General features: G+C 34.5%; 1 protein-coding gene and 2 long non-coding RNA genes across 4 annotated transcripts; all 3 read right to left on the reverse strand.

The window, feature by feature from the left end:
• Positions 1-2073: 2073 nt before the first annotated feature.
• On the reverse strand, positions 2074-5356 carry LOC110894958 (cationic amino acid transporter 1). Of its 2 annotated transcripts, none has more exons than XM_022142218.2 (2): positions 5186-5356; positions 2074-4048 (listed from the first exon to the last, which is right to left on the reverse strand). In XM_022142218.2, exon 2 carries the CDS (start codon positions 4038-4040, stop codon positions 2235-2237), a length of 1806 nt encoding a protein of 601 aa, XP_021997910.1. In that variant the 5' UTR covers positions 4041-4048; positions 5186-5356; the 3' UTR covers positions 2074-2234. The 2 variants fall into 2 exon arrangements, with proteins under 2 accessions (XP_021997910.1, XP_021997908.1); XM_022142216.2 differs by having other exon boundaries at positions 2074-4053.
• Positions 5357-16713: 11357 nt separating this feature from the next.
• On the reverse strand, positions 16714-18202 carry LOC118484711. The gene is made up of 3 exons (XR_004874123.1): positions 18160-18202; positions 17270-17351; positions 16714-17098 (listed from the first exon to the last, which is right to left on the reverse strand). It is a non-coding gene; the product is annotated as an uncharacterized LOC118484711 (long non-coding RNA).
• A 1-nt stretch (position 18203) lies between these two features.
• Positions 18204-19900, reverse strand: LOC110894957. The gene is made up of 3 exons (XR_002566807.2): positions 19406-19900; positions 19240-19310; positions 18204-18383 (listed from the first exon to the last, which is right to left on the reverse strand). It is a non-coding gene; the product is annotated as an uncharacterized LOC110894957 (long non-coding RNA).
• Positions 19901-22411: the final 2511 nt, after the last annotated feature.

Here is a 22411-nt window from a genome sequence, read left to right on the forward strand (position 1 = left end):
CCAACGCTTTTGTTAGTATATTCACATCGTTTTGACCGCTACCCCAATTGTCCTTCATACGTTGGAAGACCTCTTGAAACTCATGGCATTTGCCATTTATATCGGTACACATGTTTGATACCGAATCCTTGTCTTGATATTCCCCTTTACCCATCAGAGAAAAAAAGTTTACCCGGATTTTTGTCCAAAAAATGGGTGGTCTTTAATAGTTTACTACAAAAATTAATGAATATATTATTATAGTTTTTTTTTAAAAAGGACAATTTAAAACAAAAAAAAATTAACACTCACCAACTTCAGAATCCTTCGAGTGTCGAGCCAAACCCATGCGAGCTTGTACTCCTCGTCTTTCGTCCAAGGTTGGCAGGTCTTTTTTCGCACGAGGGTTGCACCATCTTTTTTTATGTGAGCGTCTTCCACATTGAGAGGCCTCTGATTTGCACTCGGCTTGTGTCTCTGACACCGTCTTGATCTCGGGCTCGGCTTCGTCTTCGTCTTGTGAATAATATGTACCCTCCATGTTGATGTTCAAATTTGATGCAAAACCAAGTGGCCCTTGAAAATATTGTTGGGGCATGTTTAATAGTTGTGTGTACCCCATCGTGTTCGGATCGCAATATTGGTAATTAAAGATTGGTAGTGATTGGGTGGTGAGAATCAACATGTCTTCATTTTCTGTCTTTCTTTCCTGAAGCTGTTAATTTCTTGGACTGACTACAAAAATCATGCACATCAATTTCTTGACGTAAAATAGTTTCTTGGACAGACTATAAAAGATCATGCACATCAATTTCTCGACGTAAAAAAACCAGAGCTATTCTTACGTAATTTTCCATATATTAAAGAAATCGCTGATTCCGCTAAAAACACCAGGGCTATTCTTGCGTTTAATAAATACTGCTCATGTGATTATGTGAATTACGTAAACAACCAGTTATGAATATAAGGAGGGGGAGAGGTTTTTTAACAATATATGTACAGATTTTTAAGGAAATATAAACACATTTACATCGTTATGTACTATAGATAGAGCATCCTGTACATTAATCCAGAACTGTAGGGCTGTAAACGAACCGAACGAACACGAACAAGGCCTTGTTCGTGTTCGTTCGTTAAGGAAATAAATGTGTTCACGAACGGTTCATGAACACTTACCGAACGAGATTTTATGTTCGTGTTCGTTCATTAAGGAAATGAGCGTGTTCGCGAACGGTTCACGAACACAAATAAATTTGGCGAACGCGACGAATGATAAAGATAGATGGCCCAGAGAGTAGCACTCAAACTTGAATCCCTTATTGTGGAACGGAGGTCGATTGTATTCGTGGATGTAAATAATGAGAAATGAAAGGGAAATGATGCATAAAAAGGGTGAAAGTGGGTTTCCTAGTTTAATTATTAAGGAAACAAAATAAATAAAAGTTTAATAATATAAAAAGTACAAATAAAATATAAGAAAGTACAAAGATCTTCAATTAAAACACAAACATACGAACATAAACGAATGTAAATCGACGAATGTTCACGAACACGTTTACGAACACCTTACCGAACGTTCACGAACACAATCGAACGAACGAGACCTCTGTTCATGTTCGTTCATTTAACTAATCGAACGAAATTTCTTGTTCATGTTCGTTCGTTTATTAAACGAACGAACACAAACGAACTTCCTGCCGAACGGTTCACGAACTGTTCGCTGAACGTTTAGTTCGTTTACAGCCCTATCCAGAAGTGTGAGAATTGTGAGAAGTGTATTATAACACTATATATAACACTATATAACACCATATAAACACCGGGTAACACTATTTAACACCATATAACACTATGTAATACTATATAACACTATATAACAAATATAACACTATATTTTGTCTGATAACATGTCTATGATAGATGTATAGTGTTATATATTGTTATATAGTGTTACATAGTGTTATATGGTGTTACATAATGTTATACGGTGTTTATATGGTGTTATATATAGTGTTATAATACACTTCTCGCACTTCTAGATTAATGTACACGATCCTTATCCATGTATTATATAGTATTATATAAAGATTTTTGTACTTTTTTCGTTTAATTTATGTATTTAACGAACATGTTTATATTGAAATAAAAGAATATAAAGATAAAGATACTGTAATAAACCAACAAACTGTTTCAGAAAAAAAAAAAAAAAAAAAAAAAAAAACAATAAAGGTTTACTACCCAAACTATTTCATCTGCTAGCTAGTAGCAGTTATTGTCTTCAGATCCACAGCTTCAGAACTCACACCATGAATCTCAGTCTTCACAACATCCTTTGATGCATCATAGGAAGCATGCAATCCAACAAAAAAGTAGTACACTAGCAGCAAACCGGTCCAGCCCAAGAACCGCAAGAACGACGCACCATCAATAGAGCCCATGATGAACACGTTGACACCAATGCTAGCGGCTGGCAACCACGGAACCATCGGCACTCCCCATAGCTTCGGGTTCCTAGCTTGTTTCACCAGCAGTTGAAGACCGAGTGTCGATAAAAACCAAACCCCTGCGATAATCGCATACCCGACCCAAAGGTTCACATTCATCGCCCAAAGAACTGAGACTCCAATTGCTGATGAAACAATTAAAAACAGCAGCACAATCAGCTTGTTTCGGTCTGCAACCGATGTTACTCCTGTTGAGTAGTATCGTCTCACTAGCAAAGCGAGAGCCACTAGTGAGAAAATGAAGAGTGTGGCGATTGAAAGAAGGTTGGCCAGGATGTCGAGATTCGTGAAGAACGCGACTAGGCAGTTTGCTAATGTCATGATGATGGTGGCATTAATTGGTGTTCCGCGTTTCTTGTGGATTACGGCTAGAATCGGTGGAGCCAGGTGGGTTCGAGAAATGTGAGTGAAATACCGAGCTTGACCGATAATATTAGCCAGCAGAACCGTTGTCATTCCCTGTAACGCCCCTAACGCTACTATATACTTGGCCCAACTCATACCCGTGGCTTGGAACGCTATTGAGAACGCTGCATCTTGGTCAATCTGGTTGTATGGCTGCATCAGGCATAAAACAGTTGATAAAAGTGAATAAATAGTTATGACTATCATCATGGACCCCACTAGACCAATGGGTATATCTCGACCCGGGTTCTTGGTTTCTTCACCCAACGTAGCCACGCCATCAAACCCGACATAAGCGAAGAAAAGCACAGATGAAGCTTTTAACACACCCCGCATACCGAAAGGGGCAAAGGGTTGGAAATTGGACGTGTTAGCTTTTGTAACCCCTGCCACAATCATGAAAACCATGAGAGTCAGGTAGAGTATTGTGGCAATCGAATTGAACCGCGATGAGCCCTTCATGCTGAACGACGCCATACAACAAATGAGTAACGAGATACCCACTGCTATCGGGTCTAAGTGGTTAAAACCCTCTGTTAAAGATGTCACATTAATCCGGAAATCATTAGGGTCATGGTTGCATAAGGTTGCAAAATACGAGGTCCATGAACGGGCCACACTGGCTCCGGATACAACATACTCAAAAAGAATGTTTCCTGCAGCAATATAAGCTACAAAATCACCCAGCTCGACTCTCAAGTAAGCAAACGAGCCACCAGCCACAGGAAGTTCAACTGCAAACTCGGTGTAGCAGAGGACCGACAGTAAAGCAGCAAAGCCTGAAATGAGATAGGATATCAGAACAGCCGGCCCAGCTAATTCATGAGCTGCTTCACCACTGAGGACGAAAACACCAGCACCCATCACGGCTCCAATGCCAAACCATATGAGATCAAACCAGTTAAGGGTCTTTTTCAGTTCATTCTGGCTTCGGTCTCTCATATCATGAAGCTCCAGTTGGTCTGACGATCGGGCCAAAAAACGGTCTTTTAGACGAGTTTTGGTTTCCAGCAAGGCTCTACGGTAGTTTGACCAGCTTTTGAATGATTCTTCTGGTAAAAAGTCATCTTTCTCACATCCACAAGACCTCTTTTTCGGTTCAGTGATACTGTTACCTTGTCTCCTGCTACCATCGCCATCAAAACTCACCATTTTCGCTTCTGTTCTATATCATTTTCAAAATCAGATTACTTTGCACATCAGAAATTGACATATACCAAACTTTTGGTAACCGATTCTATACATCATCAATAGTTTTAAAATCCTGTTTAACACAATTAGAGTTGCACATTGCAGATTCAAGTATTTCTAATACATCAGATCATAGCAAATATTATACAATTACAGCATAATATAGCATCACCCTGCCACACTTTAGCAAGTTGTAACTTACGTAGCAAGTACAACTTATAAAATTAGGATTGACAACAAAAACTCCAAAAAATTGTTTTTTGGTATAATTATTAGTCAAATTGGTACGTAAAAATATGTAAAATGACATAACTAACTTATAAACCGGCAATTTAGATTCAATTCCAATTCGTTTTTTTTTGGTTACAAATAGCATAAAGAATAGAATCTATACAAATAGCATAAATAGTGTAAAATTTAATTAAAACTTTAAAGTTGTTTTCTAAATTATTAAAAGAGTAAAATGCACGGATAGTCCCTGTGGTTTGGTGAAATTTCACCTTTAATCCCCAACTTTTCAAAATTACACTCTTAGTCCCTGTGGTTTGACAAGTCGAGTAATAACTTGTCAAACCACAGGGACTATCCGAGTAACCTTCTGCTGCTTTAGGGACTATCCGAGCAACAACTTGTCAAACCACAGGGACTAAGAGTGTAATTATGAAAAGTTAAGGACTAAAGGTGAAATTTCACAAAACCATATGGATCCGTGCATTTTACTCTAATTAAAAAGAGGCTGTGATACATGAAATGAGATTTCAACCCCCAAAAAATCGGAACAAACATGCATGCAATAGCAGGTTGTACCATAAAACCTAGGGTTTAAGCACACACCACAAAAAATACCAGACTCACGGTAAACACGGAACCAATTTTCTCCATGAAAATCCAATTAAACTCATAAAAAAATACAAACGAAATTGAACGAATAACGAATACATGCATGATTACATGAATCTGCTAACAATAATTCTACTTTCAGCAAACGTAGTAAATGCATTTTAAACAAAAATGAAGCAATGAAAGGGAAATACAGATCTACAGTTAGCAGAAAATGGAATATGAGCGAACGTTGTTAGTGTTGGTACGCATGGAGAGTGATATACCTGTTACGTAGCCGGAATTGAGGAAGCGTGATTGGCGGCGGAATGGAATGATCGGAAAAATGAAGAAGAAGGTATAAATGTTATGAGAGCGTTACAGGAGGAATTGATAAGTGATAACTCTGCAAGAATCAAATGCGTATTTAATAAGAAATGTGCCTGTTTAGTGCGGCGGCCCACTGTGCTAGCTACACTCTGAAAACGTATATACTTAAAGACTGTATTTAATAAAATATATTAGGGGTAAATTATTGAAAAAGTATGCCATTTTTTCTTTGTTCAATTTATTTTGGGACAAAACTTATTGTTAAATTGAAAAATCATTTTAATATTAATACTACTATTTTTTCATGGCATTTTAGCCTAATGGCATCTTGAGGCTTTTAATGGTCCAGATCTCTTACTGATTCAGCACTTAACGGTTCAGACTATTTGTTTTACGAGCAAATGTCTGAATAGTTCAGATATTTGCATTTGAATGGTTAACAATTATACAGAGTCTGAATGATTAAGAACTTTAATCTGAATCGGTCATACATTTGTCTTTGAACGGTTAAACATTATAATGGCTCTTAATGATTCGGATCTCTTACTGGTTCAGCACTTAATGATTCAGACCTATTACTGATTCAGCACTTAACCATTCAGAAGTTGCCAAACAGCCTCTTAGAAATCATACGACCCTGAGTTTGATTCCCACATATAATACTCTAATGATCTGTCAGTAATCTAAATTTACCGTTAAAAACAAATACTATTCGGATCTAACAAAAAAGTTAATTATTAGTCTGTATCGGGTTTGTTACTAGTCACCCGCTAGCCCCTCGTGTTTAAAAAAAATAAAAGTTATATATTAACATAGGGGTGTTATCGGGTGGGAATTGATTCACGTTTGAAAATTGTATTCGAAAAATGAAATTGAATATTAAAATATAAATTCGGGTGGATTATCCTATACATACATTTACTAAATATGGGAATAGTGTCAGACAACTATTTACTATAATATATTTATTTCAAAATTACGTTTTTGCGCCTTTTTAAAATTTCCGTTTTACCTCAGCTCAAAATAAAATTATGCTTTCGTCCCCATCTCAAAATTACGATTTTGCCCTCAATTCAAAATTACGATTTTGCCTGGCACTCCCTTATTGGATCAACCAGTTTATTATTTTATATCCATTTTAAAATTACGTTTTTGCCCCTCTTTAAAATTACGGTTATGCCCCCAGCTCAAAATAAAATTACGCTTTTGTCCCCAGCTCAATATTACGATTTTTCCCTCGATTCAAAATAAAATTGTGGTTTTGCCCTCAGCTCAGAATTACCTTTTCGCCCCCAGTTCAAAATAAAATTTTGTTTTTGCCCCCAGCTAAAAATTACAATTTTGCCCTCTGTTCAAAAATGTGATTTTCCCCGTTTAAAAAATTATGATTTCGCCCTCAGTTTAAAATTATGTTTTCCCCAGTTCAAAATAAAATTATGCTTTTGCCCCCAACTCAAAATTACGATTTTGTACTCGGTTCAAAATAAAATTGTGATTTTGTCTCCAGCTTAAAATTACGATTGTGCCCTTAGTTCAAATTTATATTACGCTGTTACCCCAAGTTCAAAATTACGAAATTGCCCCTGTGAAAATTTACAATTTGCCCTAGTTCAAATTTACAGTACTGCCATCACTTTAACTTTTGGCAAATTACGATTTTACCCCAGTAAAAAAATACAACTTTCTTTCAGTTAAAAGTTACAATATTGCCACTGTTTTAGTTTTTTTTTTTTATCAAAACTATAAAAGTGTTTTGTTTTAATTGGTTGACTCGATTTAATTGTTTTTCGTGTCAATGAGCTGCCTAACACTCGCTCATTATTTGGCCATCGCCCCGCAACACAAGCAGAGTATTAACTAGTTCGTATACAAAAGCTACTTGAAAAACGAGTAACAAAACTCATATATATGTACGATTCATAAAAGTATATGTATTTTTTATTTCATAATCATTACATTCAACGAACTATAAAATATATTTACGAATATGGATCTATAAAAAAGTATTTTTTTTTTCTAATATTAGAAAACTCTTTAATAGCCAATGATCTCTAGATCTAGATTAAGTGGTGGAAGACTTACGTTATTTTGAGAGATGCAAGTTTAACTTCCACTTGTTGCATAGTGGGACACTAGTGGACAAAGACAGGCAATACAGGGAAATCTGGGTTGGATCCTTGAGCCAAACGGGTTTTACCAGTAATTTAATCGTCGTGCCTACGGACGGGTTAGTTATCGGGTTTTCCCCGAAATTGGTGGTGGACTCGGGTTACTATCGGAGTACTTAGTTTATCCAGTAGATGCCCCGAGAGTGCTCGAAATTAGTTCTGTTGGCGGTTAAAAAAAAAAACTCTTTAATATTTTCAGAAAAAAAGTACTTTCATAATAAACCATATATTTGGATATCATTGACGTTCAATTTTTCAGTCATAATCAGAAAAGAAAATACCACAAGTTGTTAAGGCTTAGGGGTTGTTTGTTTTGCTCTTAATGAAGCTATTATTGGTTCAGATCTCTTACTGGTTCAGCACTTAATGGTTCAGACTCTTTGTTTCGTGAGCAGATATCTGAATGGTTCAGACATTTGCCTCTGAATGATTAAGTATTATACTGAGTCTGAATAGTTAACACTTCTAATCTGAATTGGTCAGACATTTGCCTCTGAACGGTTAAACATTATATTGGCTCTTAATGGTTCAACACTTAATGCTTCATAAATCTTATTGGTTCAGCACTTAATCATTCAAAAGTTGTCAAACAACCCCTTACTAAATTTTTAAATATATAATTATATTTTATCAAAAAAGAAAATACCACAATTTGTTAAGGGTTACTAGGATAAGGATCATTACAGAACACTAATTATTGCGAGAACAAAAAAAACAACTCTAAATCTCTAAATTTAGGGACTTAAGGTTCATATTTCTTAAATTTTATGTTTCTTACATTCATATGTGTATTACGTATACATAAAAAAATCATATATTTTTTCCTACATATAGTCTACATACATGTAGGTAATTTAGCCTATACATAACCTACATGTGTGTAGGTTATTTAAAAACCGAAGATTTTTTATTTTTTGTTTTAAATTCTAGTGTGAGAAACAACAAATCTTACATTTATAACATTTTCATTTACTTTTTAGGTTTTTAGAATTGAAAAGATGAATGATTCATTTTGTTTTGCGTGTTCTCGCGATATTTAGTGTTCTGCATAGAACCTTCCCCAGGGTTACTAAATTTCTATATATATAATTATATTTTTTTAGAAATTAAATTACATTGCAGTCATTACTCATAGTAATAAAAATACATAGATTATAATTTTATAAAATGTAAGAAAGTAATAAAAATACATAGATTAGGCCACCCGGGGCGGTACGTTATCACCTTCCATCACGCGTGAAACTTCAACTGGAACACCGCCGCCGCAGCTTATATAACGCGTGGAAGTATCACGCCGTTAATCCGAGCACGCGTTGAACATTTGAAAATTTCGACCGTTTGAACATTTGACCGTTTTAAAACGGTAAACAATCAATAAAAAAAATTATCCATTTTATCTATTTATATATCTATATTTTAACCATTTTACACACACCAATCTACATATTTTATACCAATTTAAACCCATTTCACACAATTTTTATATCTTTCTCAAATGGAATTCCCTACGGATTCGACGTTTCCGATGTCTAGCGATACCGATTCCGAGTCATCTTCCGACAACGACACGCTAAACTATTTTGTGTCGGTGTATAACGAGCTTGATGCCGAGTCGTCCCGCCCAAAGAAGAAGATGGTCGACCGTGATCGTATACGTGCCAACGAAGTTTTGATGAACGATTATTTTGTAGAAAACCCGCTATACAATGCCGAAACGTTTAGAGATCGGTTTTGTTTACCCAAAGAATTATTTTTAAAGATTGTTGGAGACATCGAAGCAAACGAGGAATGGTTTCAAGAACGTTACGATGCGAGGGGCAAACCAAGTTTCACGCCGATACAAAAATGCACGTCCGCCATTCGCCAACTAGCGACAGGTAACCCACCCGATCAATATGATGAATACCTAGCTATGTCTGAAAGAACTTCACGTGAATGTTTGCAATTTTTTTGCAATGCGGTCATTAAGTTGTATGCTAACGAGTTTTTACGTAAACCGACGAGCCACGACATCTCACGTATTTACGCCGCACACGAGGCTAGATGGCATTTTCACGGGATGCTCGGTAGCATCGATTGTACACATATCGAGTGGAAAAATTGTCCAAGAGAGTTGCGAGGGGCGTATGTGAGGGGAGACATCAAAAGACCAACCATCATACTAGAAGCGGTGGCGTCGAATGATTTATGGATTTGGCATTCGTATTTCGGTGTTCCAGGTTCAAACAACGACATCAATGTGTTGCACACGTCGCCGTTGTTCCAAAGCGTAACGGATGGTACCGCACCTTCCTCTCCTTTCTATGTTAACGGTCGACATTACAGACGAGGCTTTTATCTTGGGGATGGTATCTACCCGTCTTGGTCTGTTTTTGTGAAAGCTCCCTCATTTCCTGTCGAGGCTAAAGAAAAGGCGTTCAAAAAATTGCAAGAATCGGCAAGAAAATATGTTGAGAGGGCATTTGGTGTTTTAAAGGGTAGATGGGGTATACTACACCGACCGGTTCGTTCGATGACCAAGAAATCAATACATAGCATAATGTATGCATGTATCATATTGCACAATATGCTGATCAAACACGACGGACGTGCAATATCCCCGGATTGGGTGCCGGATCCTCCTACACAAGTTCAAGTTCCACAAGATATCCATTTACAATTGCGTAACGAAGAAACTCACTTTCGGTTGAGATTCGATTTAATCGAACTAGTAGGTTCTCTAGGTTTGGAGTTTCCGGATTCGGACGAGGAGTAGGTTTTTTTTTTAAATTGTATGTTTCTAGTATGTTAAATTGAAGTAGTATGTTTTAAATTTAATGAAATTTTTAATTTTAGTGTTTTATTGTTAATTTCTAATTTAAAATAAAAAATTTAAAAAATTAGTGAAAATTATAATTTTAAAATGAAAATTAAAAAAAGTTTGGGAGTGATAGAATTCCATCACTAGTGATTCCACCCCTCCTACATTTCTATCACTAGTGATAGAAATTTGGTTGATGACATAACATGTTTTTATAGGATAGTTGGAGTGATAGAAACTATCACTAGTGAACCACCCCTCCTCCTCTTATAATTTTATAAAATGAAAGAACTAATTTGTTTTCTTTAAACCATAGCCCTAAAGTATTTTTTAACCGACCCTTGATATAAATTTAGTAGTAGAAATGTGTGTTAACTTATTAAGATTACTTCAAATTTAATATTAATGTACTAAATCATTAAAATGCTTGAAATAAGACTATGTGTAGTGGAAGATATAAATAATGCCTCCATCATTGATATTTTACGTCATGTGTCAGTTCAGTCGATAATGAAGTATTATGAGACGTTTTTCTAAAATGGGTATAGTAGGGGTGTGAGCATTGTAAGGCATTATGTTAAAAGATGTGTAATAGAATTTAAATAAAAAACCATTAAAAATTGATATTGACCAAACAAAAAGGAATGCACGATCATTGGCCAAAGAATTGAAACAAAGGTGTGGAAAAAAAGAGCGCTAAAGGCATTTTTTTTTTGAAAAAAAATGCGGCGTTTTTTAAACCCTGCGGGTTGTCTAAAAAGTATTGTATTTGGTTAGCTTTTTATTTCATTAAAATTCAAAAATAGTTTCTTAGTCAAACTTGAGTTTCGGAAAAAGTTGGCCATAAATTAGGGAAGTGGTTAATACTTATTTATGCAAAAGTATAGCACTAACCAACCTTTAAGTTTATATATGTGATTCGGTCACATTTAAATCGAGTTTTAGACCTTTTATAATTAAAGGTTTTTAGTGATGGCTAATTATCTTTACATTATAACTAGGTTAGTTCCCCGTGTGTTACACGGGTTGAACAATTTAAACTATATAGTATAGATATTTCCTGTAAATGTAAAACAAAGACAGAGACATTTACATACCATATTGACATAAATGAGTTAATATAAATGTAACCCATCAACTCGTACATATTAATTGATGTCGTAGAGTTCGATAAGACGGCTCTAACGTCGGTTGAATGAGGTCAATCAGAGTCTATTTGATACCCTTTGTACGACTTCTTATTTTTTGAATCTTTGTATTTTATTCTAAACCTATTATTAATATTATTGATAATAATTTTAGTTATATATATATCAATAATATATTTTACATATATATATATATATATATATATATATATATATATCAATAATATATTTGGTCTAACATATTAATATTATTATGAATTTCGAAACTTGTTTAGCTAGGATTTAAGATTCTATTGAAGTTTTAGGTTAACAATAGGTTATTAAATTAATAATAAGAATTTGTATTAGATTAGATTAAATATTATTATTATTTGTATTAGATTAGATTAAATATTATTATTATTAGTATTATTAATAATTTTAATCAATTAAATGAGAGAATGACAAGTGTCCTAAAACAGATTTCTTTTATTATATAGTATAGATTCTACATGTAATAAAACACTTGACTAAAATAACTATTTTTATTTTAATATTTGGTTGTCAGTTATCATTGTCCTTATTATCAAAATATAAAAACAATTAAAACTATCAATTAAATAAAATCTTTTATTATATTGTATAGATTTAGTTAAACTATAATTGAAGCGATATAGATATATGATGAAAATCTCGTAGCATTACCTTTTGGGCCAATTGGGCCCAGAAATCGAATTTTCCATTGCTCCCAAAACTCATATTTTCCATTGTTTTCCTTTATTAATATATAACATAAGATATTAAACTAATAATATTTAATAGAAGGATTATCTATAATTAATTAAAAGAGATTAAATTAAAATAATAATTATCTATAAGAGATTGCCTAATATGATGACAAGTGTCCCTAAAGTGGTTTCTTTTATTATATAGTATAGATTTTTTGGACTTAGAATCATATGGCTAATTATCTTTACATTATAATTTTTTGGACTTAGAATCATATACTTGTTAAAGATCTTTGTATACCTCGTTTCACCTTGTATCTAATACTAGCATGTCAGTTGATTGGATAACACATTATTAGCATCTTAGATACCACTTGATCAGAAATGTTATTCTAAGGGAATTAAAGTTGGTATAGATTCTCTATTTTAAAGCACATGTGTTCATTTTAAAGCATTTTGGTTGGTTTAAAGGTATTAACAACATCTAAAGAAAAATATGTTAAAATGTAAAAAAGAAATTATGTAAAAAAAACCTGTTAAATATATGTAATATACAATAATGAGCAAAACATGTTTACAACATAATGATAAAACAAAAAAGGACTCACAAATTCTATACATGTTTACAACAGAATGAAAAAAAGGAAATCACAAATTCTATATTTTATGAATAAATTGTGAAAACTATTCGTGATATATTTTTATGGTATGTTAGAATTCTCACTTTTTGTTTTGAAATTACAATGTGTATCAAGTTTTTGTTATGTACTAAAACAATTATAAGGTATCGGACTTGTCACACATCAGTTGTATGGACAATCAATATAGGGTTTATATACTAAATGCGTTCTTTCACCTATCAGAGTAGTCGTTTAGGTTGAGTTCTCTTCTACGGTATCTAACAGTTTTTTTTATTTATGAGAAAATTTATATTTATATTACGTTTAAAACAAAAGCAGTTTTAAATTAACATATTTTTTTTAAAGCAATATATGAACAGATTAAAAAATATATATATAAACACATTTACATCGTTCTGTATAATATTTAAAGTAACATATTTCCGTTTAATTTATGTATTTAGCGAACATCTTTATGTATAAAAAAGAAGGGTTGAGTTATAATACAAAGTATTTAAAAATAAGAAGAGTAAGAAGCCATCAGAGAGTGATAACTGTCCTAGGAGGAATTAAATGAAAAGGGTAATTTTGTCTACAATAGGAAAGAGAATATGCACATGCAAGTCACATGTTATTCCCCCCCCCCCAATTTTTAAACGTCCGTAACTTTTTTATACATCATTTGTTTTTAAAAAAAATTATACTATAAAATTGAGCGTTTTTTTTCTTTAATATGAGTACCATATTGTTATATTTCTCAAAAAAAAAAAAAAAATCAAAAACCCAGTTGCATATTACACAATGGACATGATGTAAAACACAATGTAAAGTAGATCAAAAACACAATCAATGACAATAGATAAAGACACAATGGACAACATACGAAAACACAATGACCATAACGTACAACACAATAAGTATCAGACTAAATAAAAACACAATTGGTGACAACAGATAAAAGACACAATTAATGACAGCAGATAAAAGACACAATGGAGAGCAGATGAAGACACAATGGAAAATAAACTAAAAACACAATACACAACAAACTAAAACACAATGAACAAAGATAATAAAAAAATTGAACAAATAATTAAAACACAATGGACAACATATTAAAACACAATGAATAACATATTAAACACAATGACCTGAACTAATAACACAATTTATAGAAAACCCAGATATAACACCATCTTCATTGTGTCATATATTGTGTTATAGGTTCTTATAAAAACGCAATGGATAGAACCCAAATTAACATTGTGTTATAGGTTTTGATAATAACACAATGAACATAATGTAAAACACAATGTAAAGTAGATCAAAAACACAATCAATGACAACAGATAAAGACATAATGGACCACATACTAAAACACAATAACCATAACGTATAACACAATGGCGATAACATATAACACAATAAGTATCAGACTAAATAAAAACACAATTGATGACAACAGATAAAAGACACAATTAATGACAGCAGATAAAAGACACAATAGAGAGCAGATGAAGACACAATGGAAAACCAACTAAAAACACAATACAAAACAAACTAAAACACAATGAACAAAGATAATAAAAAAAAGTTGAACAAATTATTAAAACACAATGGACAACATATTAAAACACAATGAATAACATATTAAATACAATGACCTGAACTAATAACACAATTTATAGAAAACCTAGATATAACACCATCTTCATTGTGTCATTTATTGTGTTCTAGGTTCTTATAAGAACGCAATGGATAGAACCCAAATTAACATTGTGTTATAGGTTTTGATAATAACACAATGTATAGAAACTCTACTGATCAAAACCCAGTTAAAAAATACAATGACATGAACCTTTAACACAATGCAAAAAAACCCAGTAAAAATGAAATTTTTTATTTTATTTTTTTATGATAATATTGTACTCATATTAAAGATAAAAAAACCCTCGTTATTATGGTGAATTTTTTTTTTAAAAAAAATGTCGTATGAAAAAGTTATGGACGTTTTAAATCGATGGGGAAATTGGCATGTGCCTTGCATGTGGAAAGAGAAAATCCATAAATATAGGATTCCACTAGGTTATCACCCGGGAACTTCCCGGGTAGGAAAAATTAATTTATATTAATCGAATTATGTCACGAAATAAAATAAAAAGTTAAAAACACATGTTTTCAAAACCAACTGGAAAAAAAGATAGATGCACGGTACCCCTAACCGCGGAAGTGATCCCACTTTCCAAGCTAACGAACCGGATATATTGATCTAACGGTTCTCCAAAACATGTATGTTGTGTTCACCCTTATATTACATTTCATCCACAATACTTTTTTCTTTGAACCAATAACCAAAACTCTGCAACTTCTCCAGAACATATTCTATTTGTTCACTAAATTTGCATTGTCCAAAAAAGTCATGACTAAGTAGTTGGCTCAATAGTTGTAACTTTTACATAAAATACTATTCAAAGAACTGATCACCAGCCCATCTCGTAAATATACTGTAATAATAGCCGAGTAAGTTAAGTACCTGAAACCATCAACGTTAAATTTATTCATCATGTGGATAGAAGACACCACTCTTTTATACACATATATAGTATATTATCTTATTGCAACAGGTACATAAAATACGAGTATATAAAGAAAATTCATGTGTTCAAGGTTATTTTTTAGCAATCATAGCTAACGTAAATGATCCTAGGAACTACATTATAGTTGTTAGAACATGCCAAAAAATCACTTCGTCATGTGTACAGGTGCTTAACATGATCTTAATCAGATTCTTACCCAACCCGTTTTGACATGTTACCCGATTCGCTTATATTGACATGATAAAGATTAGTTTTTGAGTCATTTAAAAGATGAAAATAATATCTGGAAATTCACCCGTTTAAAGTGAGCAATACTTCTGTAGAGCCATTGTCAAAACAATGTCAAATAGAATATAATTTTCAATCCACAAATTCGAGTTATAAAGATCTCAAAATTTGTAGCTCAACCCACCAATTTAGCAAATAAACCTTTAAAACGAAGTTATGAAGCTAAACAAAGTTCCATGAGCTATGGACCATACATGGTATCCAAACATTGGCGCGTTGTCGATTTTACCTATAACCAGTTATCGAAACTGACCCAGAACCACATACCAAGCCTAACTCGAAGCAACCTGAAAAACTGAGTACATAAAAACAGAATTTCACGACATACCCAAACACAATTAAGTGTAAAAAAAAACTACCAAAAGTTATAAACACGGATCATAAGCAATCAATAAGCTTATAAGTCTCTTACAAGTTCACAACCCATGTTTAAGTTTATGCAAAGTTTATAACTTTTCTATATCCAAGACATTTAATATGTCAATACTTTTTTGTACGCTTTTATTTATTTTAAAATCAAAGATTATATCCTCAAACAGTAAACCAATAATCTTATCTCATAATTGATATAGGATTATCAGTGAATGTCCTCACAGATTAAAAAAAAACAAATCGTTATACTTAAAAAATATACATGATTAATAACTAATAAAATAAAACAACCGTGGGTACCACGGGTGATAACCTAGTATAAAAATACGCTATAAGATGACACTACAATTGCCATAATTTATGGTAGATGACACTTAAGATCAAGTTATTAGTCATAGAAGCTTATAAATCACATGATTTGAATCTTTTAACTTGGTAAGTCTAAAATTCTACAATAATAAAAGGATAATGGTAATTTAAATTCACCCGAATTGCAATTTCTTTTGCTCAAAATTGGTTATTCGTTGTGGCCTCAAATAAGACTATGGCTGCAATAGTGAAACAACAAATATGCAATCTCTTTTGCATCATGACAGCCTCCCAACGACGTAAGAGAATACGGGTTGCCTTGGTAAGAGAAGAACATATCTAAGTGAAGATGAAAAAAATGAAAGCCAATTGAAATGGTAGAAATTACTGTTTAAATTTCATAAAAATACCCCAAGTTCATAAAAATTAAAGTATAATGTTACCTTACAAAAATGTTGAAGACCCTACTTCACCTCATGGTCATCATCAATATGTGTACGCAGAAAAATAATGTTATTCATTACATAAACTACATCAACATAATTAAGAATAAGATCCTAAGAAGACCACACCTATGGATATTAATCATGCTGATATTTTTAAAAAAGAAAAAGATATATCTAGCAGAGCAAATTACAAATAAACCTAAAAGAATCACAACAGTTGGAATACAATTTCGGTTAATAAAGCCAATAGCAGGTTTCCGCGCTGTTCGATTCAAATAAAACCACACATTAATAAACATCAATCCGGGGGGAGGAAGATTGAGGGGATGGCATCCCGTTGTCGATTTTACCTATAATCAGTTATCGAAACTGACCCGAAACCACATACCAAGCCTAACCCGAAGCAACCTGAAAGCTGAGTACACAAAAGACTGAATTTCACGACATACCCAAACCCAATTAAGTGTAAAAAAACTACCAAAAGTTGAACCCGATTCGGGTTACTTTCATTTTCCTTTTCCTTTTTTTCCTTTTAAATATGGCCCAATAACAAATCTATGCCAAAACAATAGCATGATAACTTTACCTCTATTGGATTAGTCATCCCATCTACCTCGTAGTTTTGCAACAATGGTTGCCATCCATCAAACGGATCTTCATAAGCGTAACTATTGGTTTACATAATTGGTAGATTCGGTCGGAACCGACTCGACTGATTGAGTTGAACTAAAGGGGTCGGGTTGGTGGGTCGACCCGTTTAACCCGATTATATTATATTTTATTTTTTACAATATGATTTATGTCATCAATTATATTGGGTGAGTGTTCTATGCCATAATTATAACATAAAATAAGAAATTGACATTAAACTTTATAATTAAAATGCAATTGTATTACATACATTTGTGTTTTTTTAGTAAGACTTTAACTTTCATATGTTATTTTACAAAAAAATAAAATAAAATAAAATCCGGTTGACCGGCCCATGTTCTGGTCAACCCAAGAATATTCGTGTTCAGGTTCATATGTATACACGATTTTCGGGTTCGGGTCATGTTCGGGTTTGTTAAAAAATTTCGAGTCCGGGTTGAATCCGCCAACCCACAAACACGACCCGTTTAGCACCCCTAATATTTAGGGTAGAGGAAGATTAGCTAACCGACTACATTATTAACTAAAGAACACATAATTTAACTTAAACCCAAAAAAGTCTAATATTGATTTCAGATCAAATAATTAACTTATCTCAGTAAGATCTATCTGTTTTGTCAAAAATAAAAGTTTTGGATGTTTTATGGATATAAGTTACACTTCAGGCGATTTTCGACTCATTCGACCCGTTTCCTTTTTAGCTAATTATTTCTGTTGTACCCATTAATAAAGCATAACTCAAATTAAACTATTAAACTCTTTGTCATAAATGGGTCAAAGTTGCCACGTCCTTAATGAAGCGACACGTTATACGAAACAACTTACCTTATGATTTATTCATGTTGCGTCTCATGAGCATATACCAGCAGCATCTCTGATGCCTTCTCACTTGCAGTCCCCACCATTAGTAAGCCTATGCTAATGCCCGCAGCTTCACCTGCAACAACACTGTCATTGTAGAGGACACTTTTTATCTCATCGTATATATCTTCATCAGCGGTCCTTAAAGCTGCCAAGCCAAGGCCTAAGCAACCACCATGCTGAACCACCTGAACCAACCAACATACAGAATAAACATAATAAATATATATACACAAACATATACCAGTCAAAATCATTTGAGAATCTGAAACTTATAAGAGATATGTGAGCCAAACAAATCCATTATCTTTTAGCAATGTTACGAGTTATGAATGCGCTCAAATACGTAAAATTGTAAATCAAAGTTACAACATTAGTAAGACAGAGAGAGAGTCTTTCATAACAAAATCAAACTTGGGTAGAGAACTGCAAGAGCCACATTAACCGCATAATCCCCTCTCTCAAGTCTTATCTGGCCATCACTATGTACATATGCTTATGCAGTTCTCTACTTAGAATTGGTTCTTTACACACACATACCTACACTACATGCATGTGTGCATGTGTGCATGTGTGTGTACATACATATATATGTACATATGTGTGGGCTCGCTTAGGATCCTATGAGAATCTAAATAATCATGAAAAGCAAAACGACAAATTAACTTTGTTAAATTGACCCAAAATTCCACATATTAGCACATTAACAAAACTATGGATTGAAGTTAGAAATTAGTGGATCAGTTTTCTACTCTGCTTAAGTCCACATTTCATCCTGAAATTTTATGTGAATCATGATTAGATGCCTCTTGAAAATCGCTGAGATTTTTTGAAAAAAAAAATAGTAGAGCATCAGGTAGAGTAAGTTTTGTGCATCATTTTTTTCCAAATTGTGATGCACGAAAGGGCTTAACATTGAAATTATGCATCACATATAGATAAGTTTTTTTTCTAAAAAAGTTTTTCAGAAGCAAAGAGCCCTGAATATACAAATATATGTGTGTGAAGAAGTTTATGGTATAAAAAATGTTAGAAGACAATTACCTTCACATTGGTACACCTAACCCGGCTGTTGCACCGAATTTAGCCCAGTTTGTGGCTCTGCTCAACCAATCCTATAATCATACGCCAAGTAGAAGATAATGATAAGACTTAGAACTGCTAATAAAACTTGGAGTATCCAAAATACGAATCGGAAGCACAAAATTACCAAGAAGATAATCAACAGAAACGCAAGTTGTAACAGTCGAGAATCATCAAAAACCCCAAATCCATGAACAGACACAGATAGTAGATGAATGTTAGTAAATCAAACATCGTGGTGTCGAATAAAATCTGCGTTGAACATTGAAAATCAAATGAAAATCACATGCAGTGGCGTAGATTACTTAATTTCAAACTTACCTTGAGGGTTTGGCATCGATTGTTCAAAGATGCGAGTTAGGGTTTTCATACCAAAAAAAGGATAGAGTCAAAGAACATACAGATTCGTTACTCTTAAGGCTACCACCACCACCACCGTCACCATACTCTTACACATGGAGTTAATTTGAAGATCAAGAACATACCTGTAGTGGTTGATCGATATCTTAATCCTTATTCAGTGATGGCGGCGATGACTGATGTAGAAGAGGAAGGAAGGGGAGGCTAGGGTTTAGAACAGGGATTACAAAAAAAGCGTGTTTTAGAAGGTATTTATAGCCGGGTCAAATCCCGGATCCCTTGTCTGTCCATGTTAAGAAAAAAAGACCCGAATTTTTGGAGCCAAAACCAAATTCTAGAGTGTCTATGGTGATGCCACATCATTTTCCAAGCCCTTATATCATGACACATCAGCCCTTATTTATCATGTTTATATATATATAGATTTATGCCCTTCTATTATCTTCTTTTCCCTACAACTAATCTCAACCCTCCAAATCTAAGATCAATGGACTAGAATCCTTCTTACCTTTCTTATTGAGAAAATTGGTATCAAGTTATTTGGGTTTTCATTTATTTGATGTCTGTCACGATAACAAGCAGGCTATGTTTATAGCCACAAAAGAAAAACAAAGGCAGCAATTAAGGAACAACTAATTAAAGGTAATGACAGCTAATAAAGGTAATGACAGCTAATTTCTTTACTCCCCCTCAAGCTGGAGCATGAAGGTCTCGAACGCCAAGCTTGCCAAGAAGGTACGATAGTTGCTGAGCACCCAACGCTTTGGTGAAAAGGTCTGCAACTTGGTTCTTTGAGTCGACATACAATGGCACGATTTCTTTAGATTCCACCCTTTCTCGAACGAAATAGCAATCCATTTCAACGTGTTTTCTGCGTTCATGAAACACAGGGTTGTTAGCAATATGGCGGGCTACAACATTATCACAGAACAAAGTTGTAGGGCCTGATTGTGAAGTTCCCAATTCGGAAAGAAGCCATCTTAACCACAATGTTTCACTAACAGTGTTGGCCATAGCACGATATTCCGCCTCAGCCGAAATCGAGAGACAACTGACTGTTTCTTGGTCTTCCAGGATATCGGAGCACCACCCAATAGTAAAAGATATCCCGTTCGTGAGCGTCGTGTTAATGGACATCCCAACTAATCTGCATCACAGTAAGCGACCAAATCTGAACCTCCTGCTTTGGGCAATAGAATACCTTGACCGGGACTGGTTTTCAAGTATCGAAGGATTCTGTTGACGGCGTCCATGTGTTCTTGTCTCGGGTCCGAAACGAATTGGCTCAAAATATTAACGGAGTACGCGATATCTGGACGTGTGGCTTGAAGACAGAGTAGCTTTCCTAAGATATGTCTGTAGCGACCAGCGTCAACCTTCTCGCTATCCGTGCAACCACCCAGTTTGAGATTTTGCTCCATGGGGAAAGCACTGGGCCGACACCCAATAAGACCACTATCTTGTAGACTGTCCAAGGTATATTTTCGCTGACTAAGAACCATGCCTTCTTTAGTTTTAGCAACTTCAATACCCAAGAAGTACTTGAGAACCCCCAAATCTTTTATGCTGAATTTTTGACTGAGAAAGTCTTTGGTTTGCTGAATCTTGTTGGGATCGTTACCAGTGATGATCACGTCGTCGACGTATATGAGAATAGCGACAAAGTTATCCTGATTTTTGTGAGTAAATAACGAGTAATCAGCTTTTGACCGAGAAAATCCGATTTTGAGTAGCGCAGCAGTAAACTTTTGGCACCAGTTTCTCGAAGCTTGTTTCAACCCGTATAAGGACTTTCGAGGCCGACAAACTCTTGTTTCTCCCTCTTTGACAAAACCTTGTGGAATTTTCATGTAAACTTCCTCCTTCAGGTCACCATGCAAAAAGGCGTTGTTGACGTCAAGTTGATGCGTAATCCAATTACGTTTAACGACGACGACTAACATGGTTCGAACTGTAACAAGTTTTTCGACGGGAGCAAACATGTCATGATAATCGACTCCCTCCATTTGTGTAAACCCCTTTGCGACTAAACGAGCCTTGAATTGCTCGACTTCTCCGTTCGGTTTGTACTTCACCTTATAGACCCACTTGGAATCTATGGGACGTTTTCCTTGAGGAAGTTCCTCAAGAGTCCACGTTTCATTAGTTTCAAGAGCTCGTATTTCCCGTTGCATCGCCTCTTTCCACCATTTATCCTTCATGGCCTCACTAAAATTTTTCGTAGGAGACGTAGTTTGCCAAAGGATGTACCGTAGAGGGAGGCTGAGTTGATGTGGTGTGGCTATGGTCTACCGAAGGGGGCAATTTGACTTCGTACCCGTCTAGCCGTTTAGAAGGCATTCTGGTTCGTTTGCTTGTTGTTGGAGCAAATCCATCAAGAACAACTTCATTTGTATCATGGTTGTGAGGTATTGACACATTTAAGGAAACTTTTTCTGAATTTGGTATGGTCTCTTGATTTTCGGTGTTAAGCTGGCCATCAACTTCGACTTCAGGCCCAACTAGATCATTTTCTGGACCTGTATCTTCAATGATATTTGGGTTGAGGGAGGCAAGTTGTTGTGGGCCGCTACTTTCAGAGGTACTTGGGCCAGCCACATCAGTCGTGTGTTCAGGCCCAGTTTGCTGATGCATATCCTCCATTCCAATGCTAGTGAGGTCGTCACTTTCATAAGAAGATGGGGGTTCAAAAATGGAATTATCTTTCACTTGTTGCTTAATTTTCTCAAAAGGAAATTGGTCTTCAACAAAAGTAACGTCCCTAGAGTTCGTT

Source organism: Helianthus annuus, chromosome 12 (genome assembly GCF_002127325.2).
Source record: "Helianthus annuus cultivar XRQ/B chromosome 12, HanXRQr2.0-SUNRISE, whole genome shotgun sequence".
NCBI classification, from domain to species: domain Eukaryota; kingdom Viridiplantae; phylum Streptophyta; class Magnoliopsida; order Asterales; family Asteraceae; genus Helianthus; species Helianthus annuus.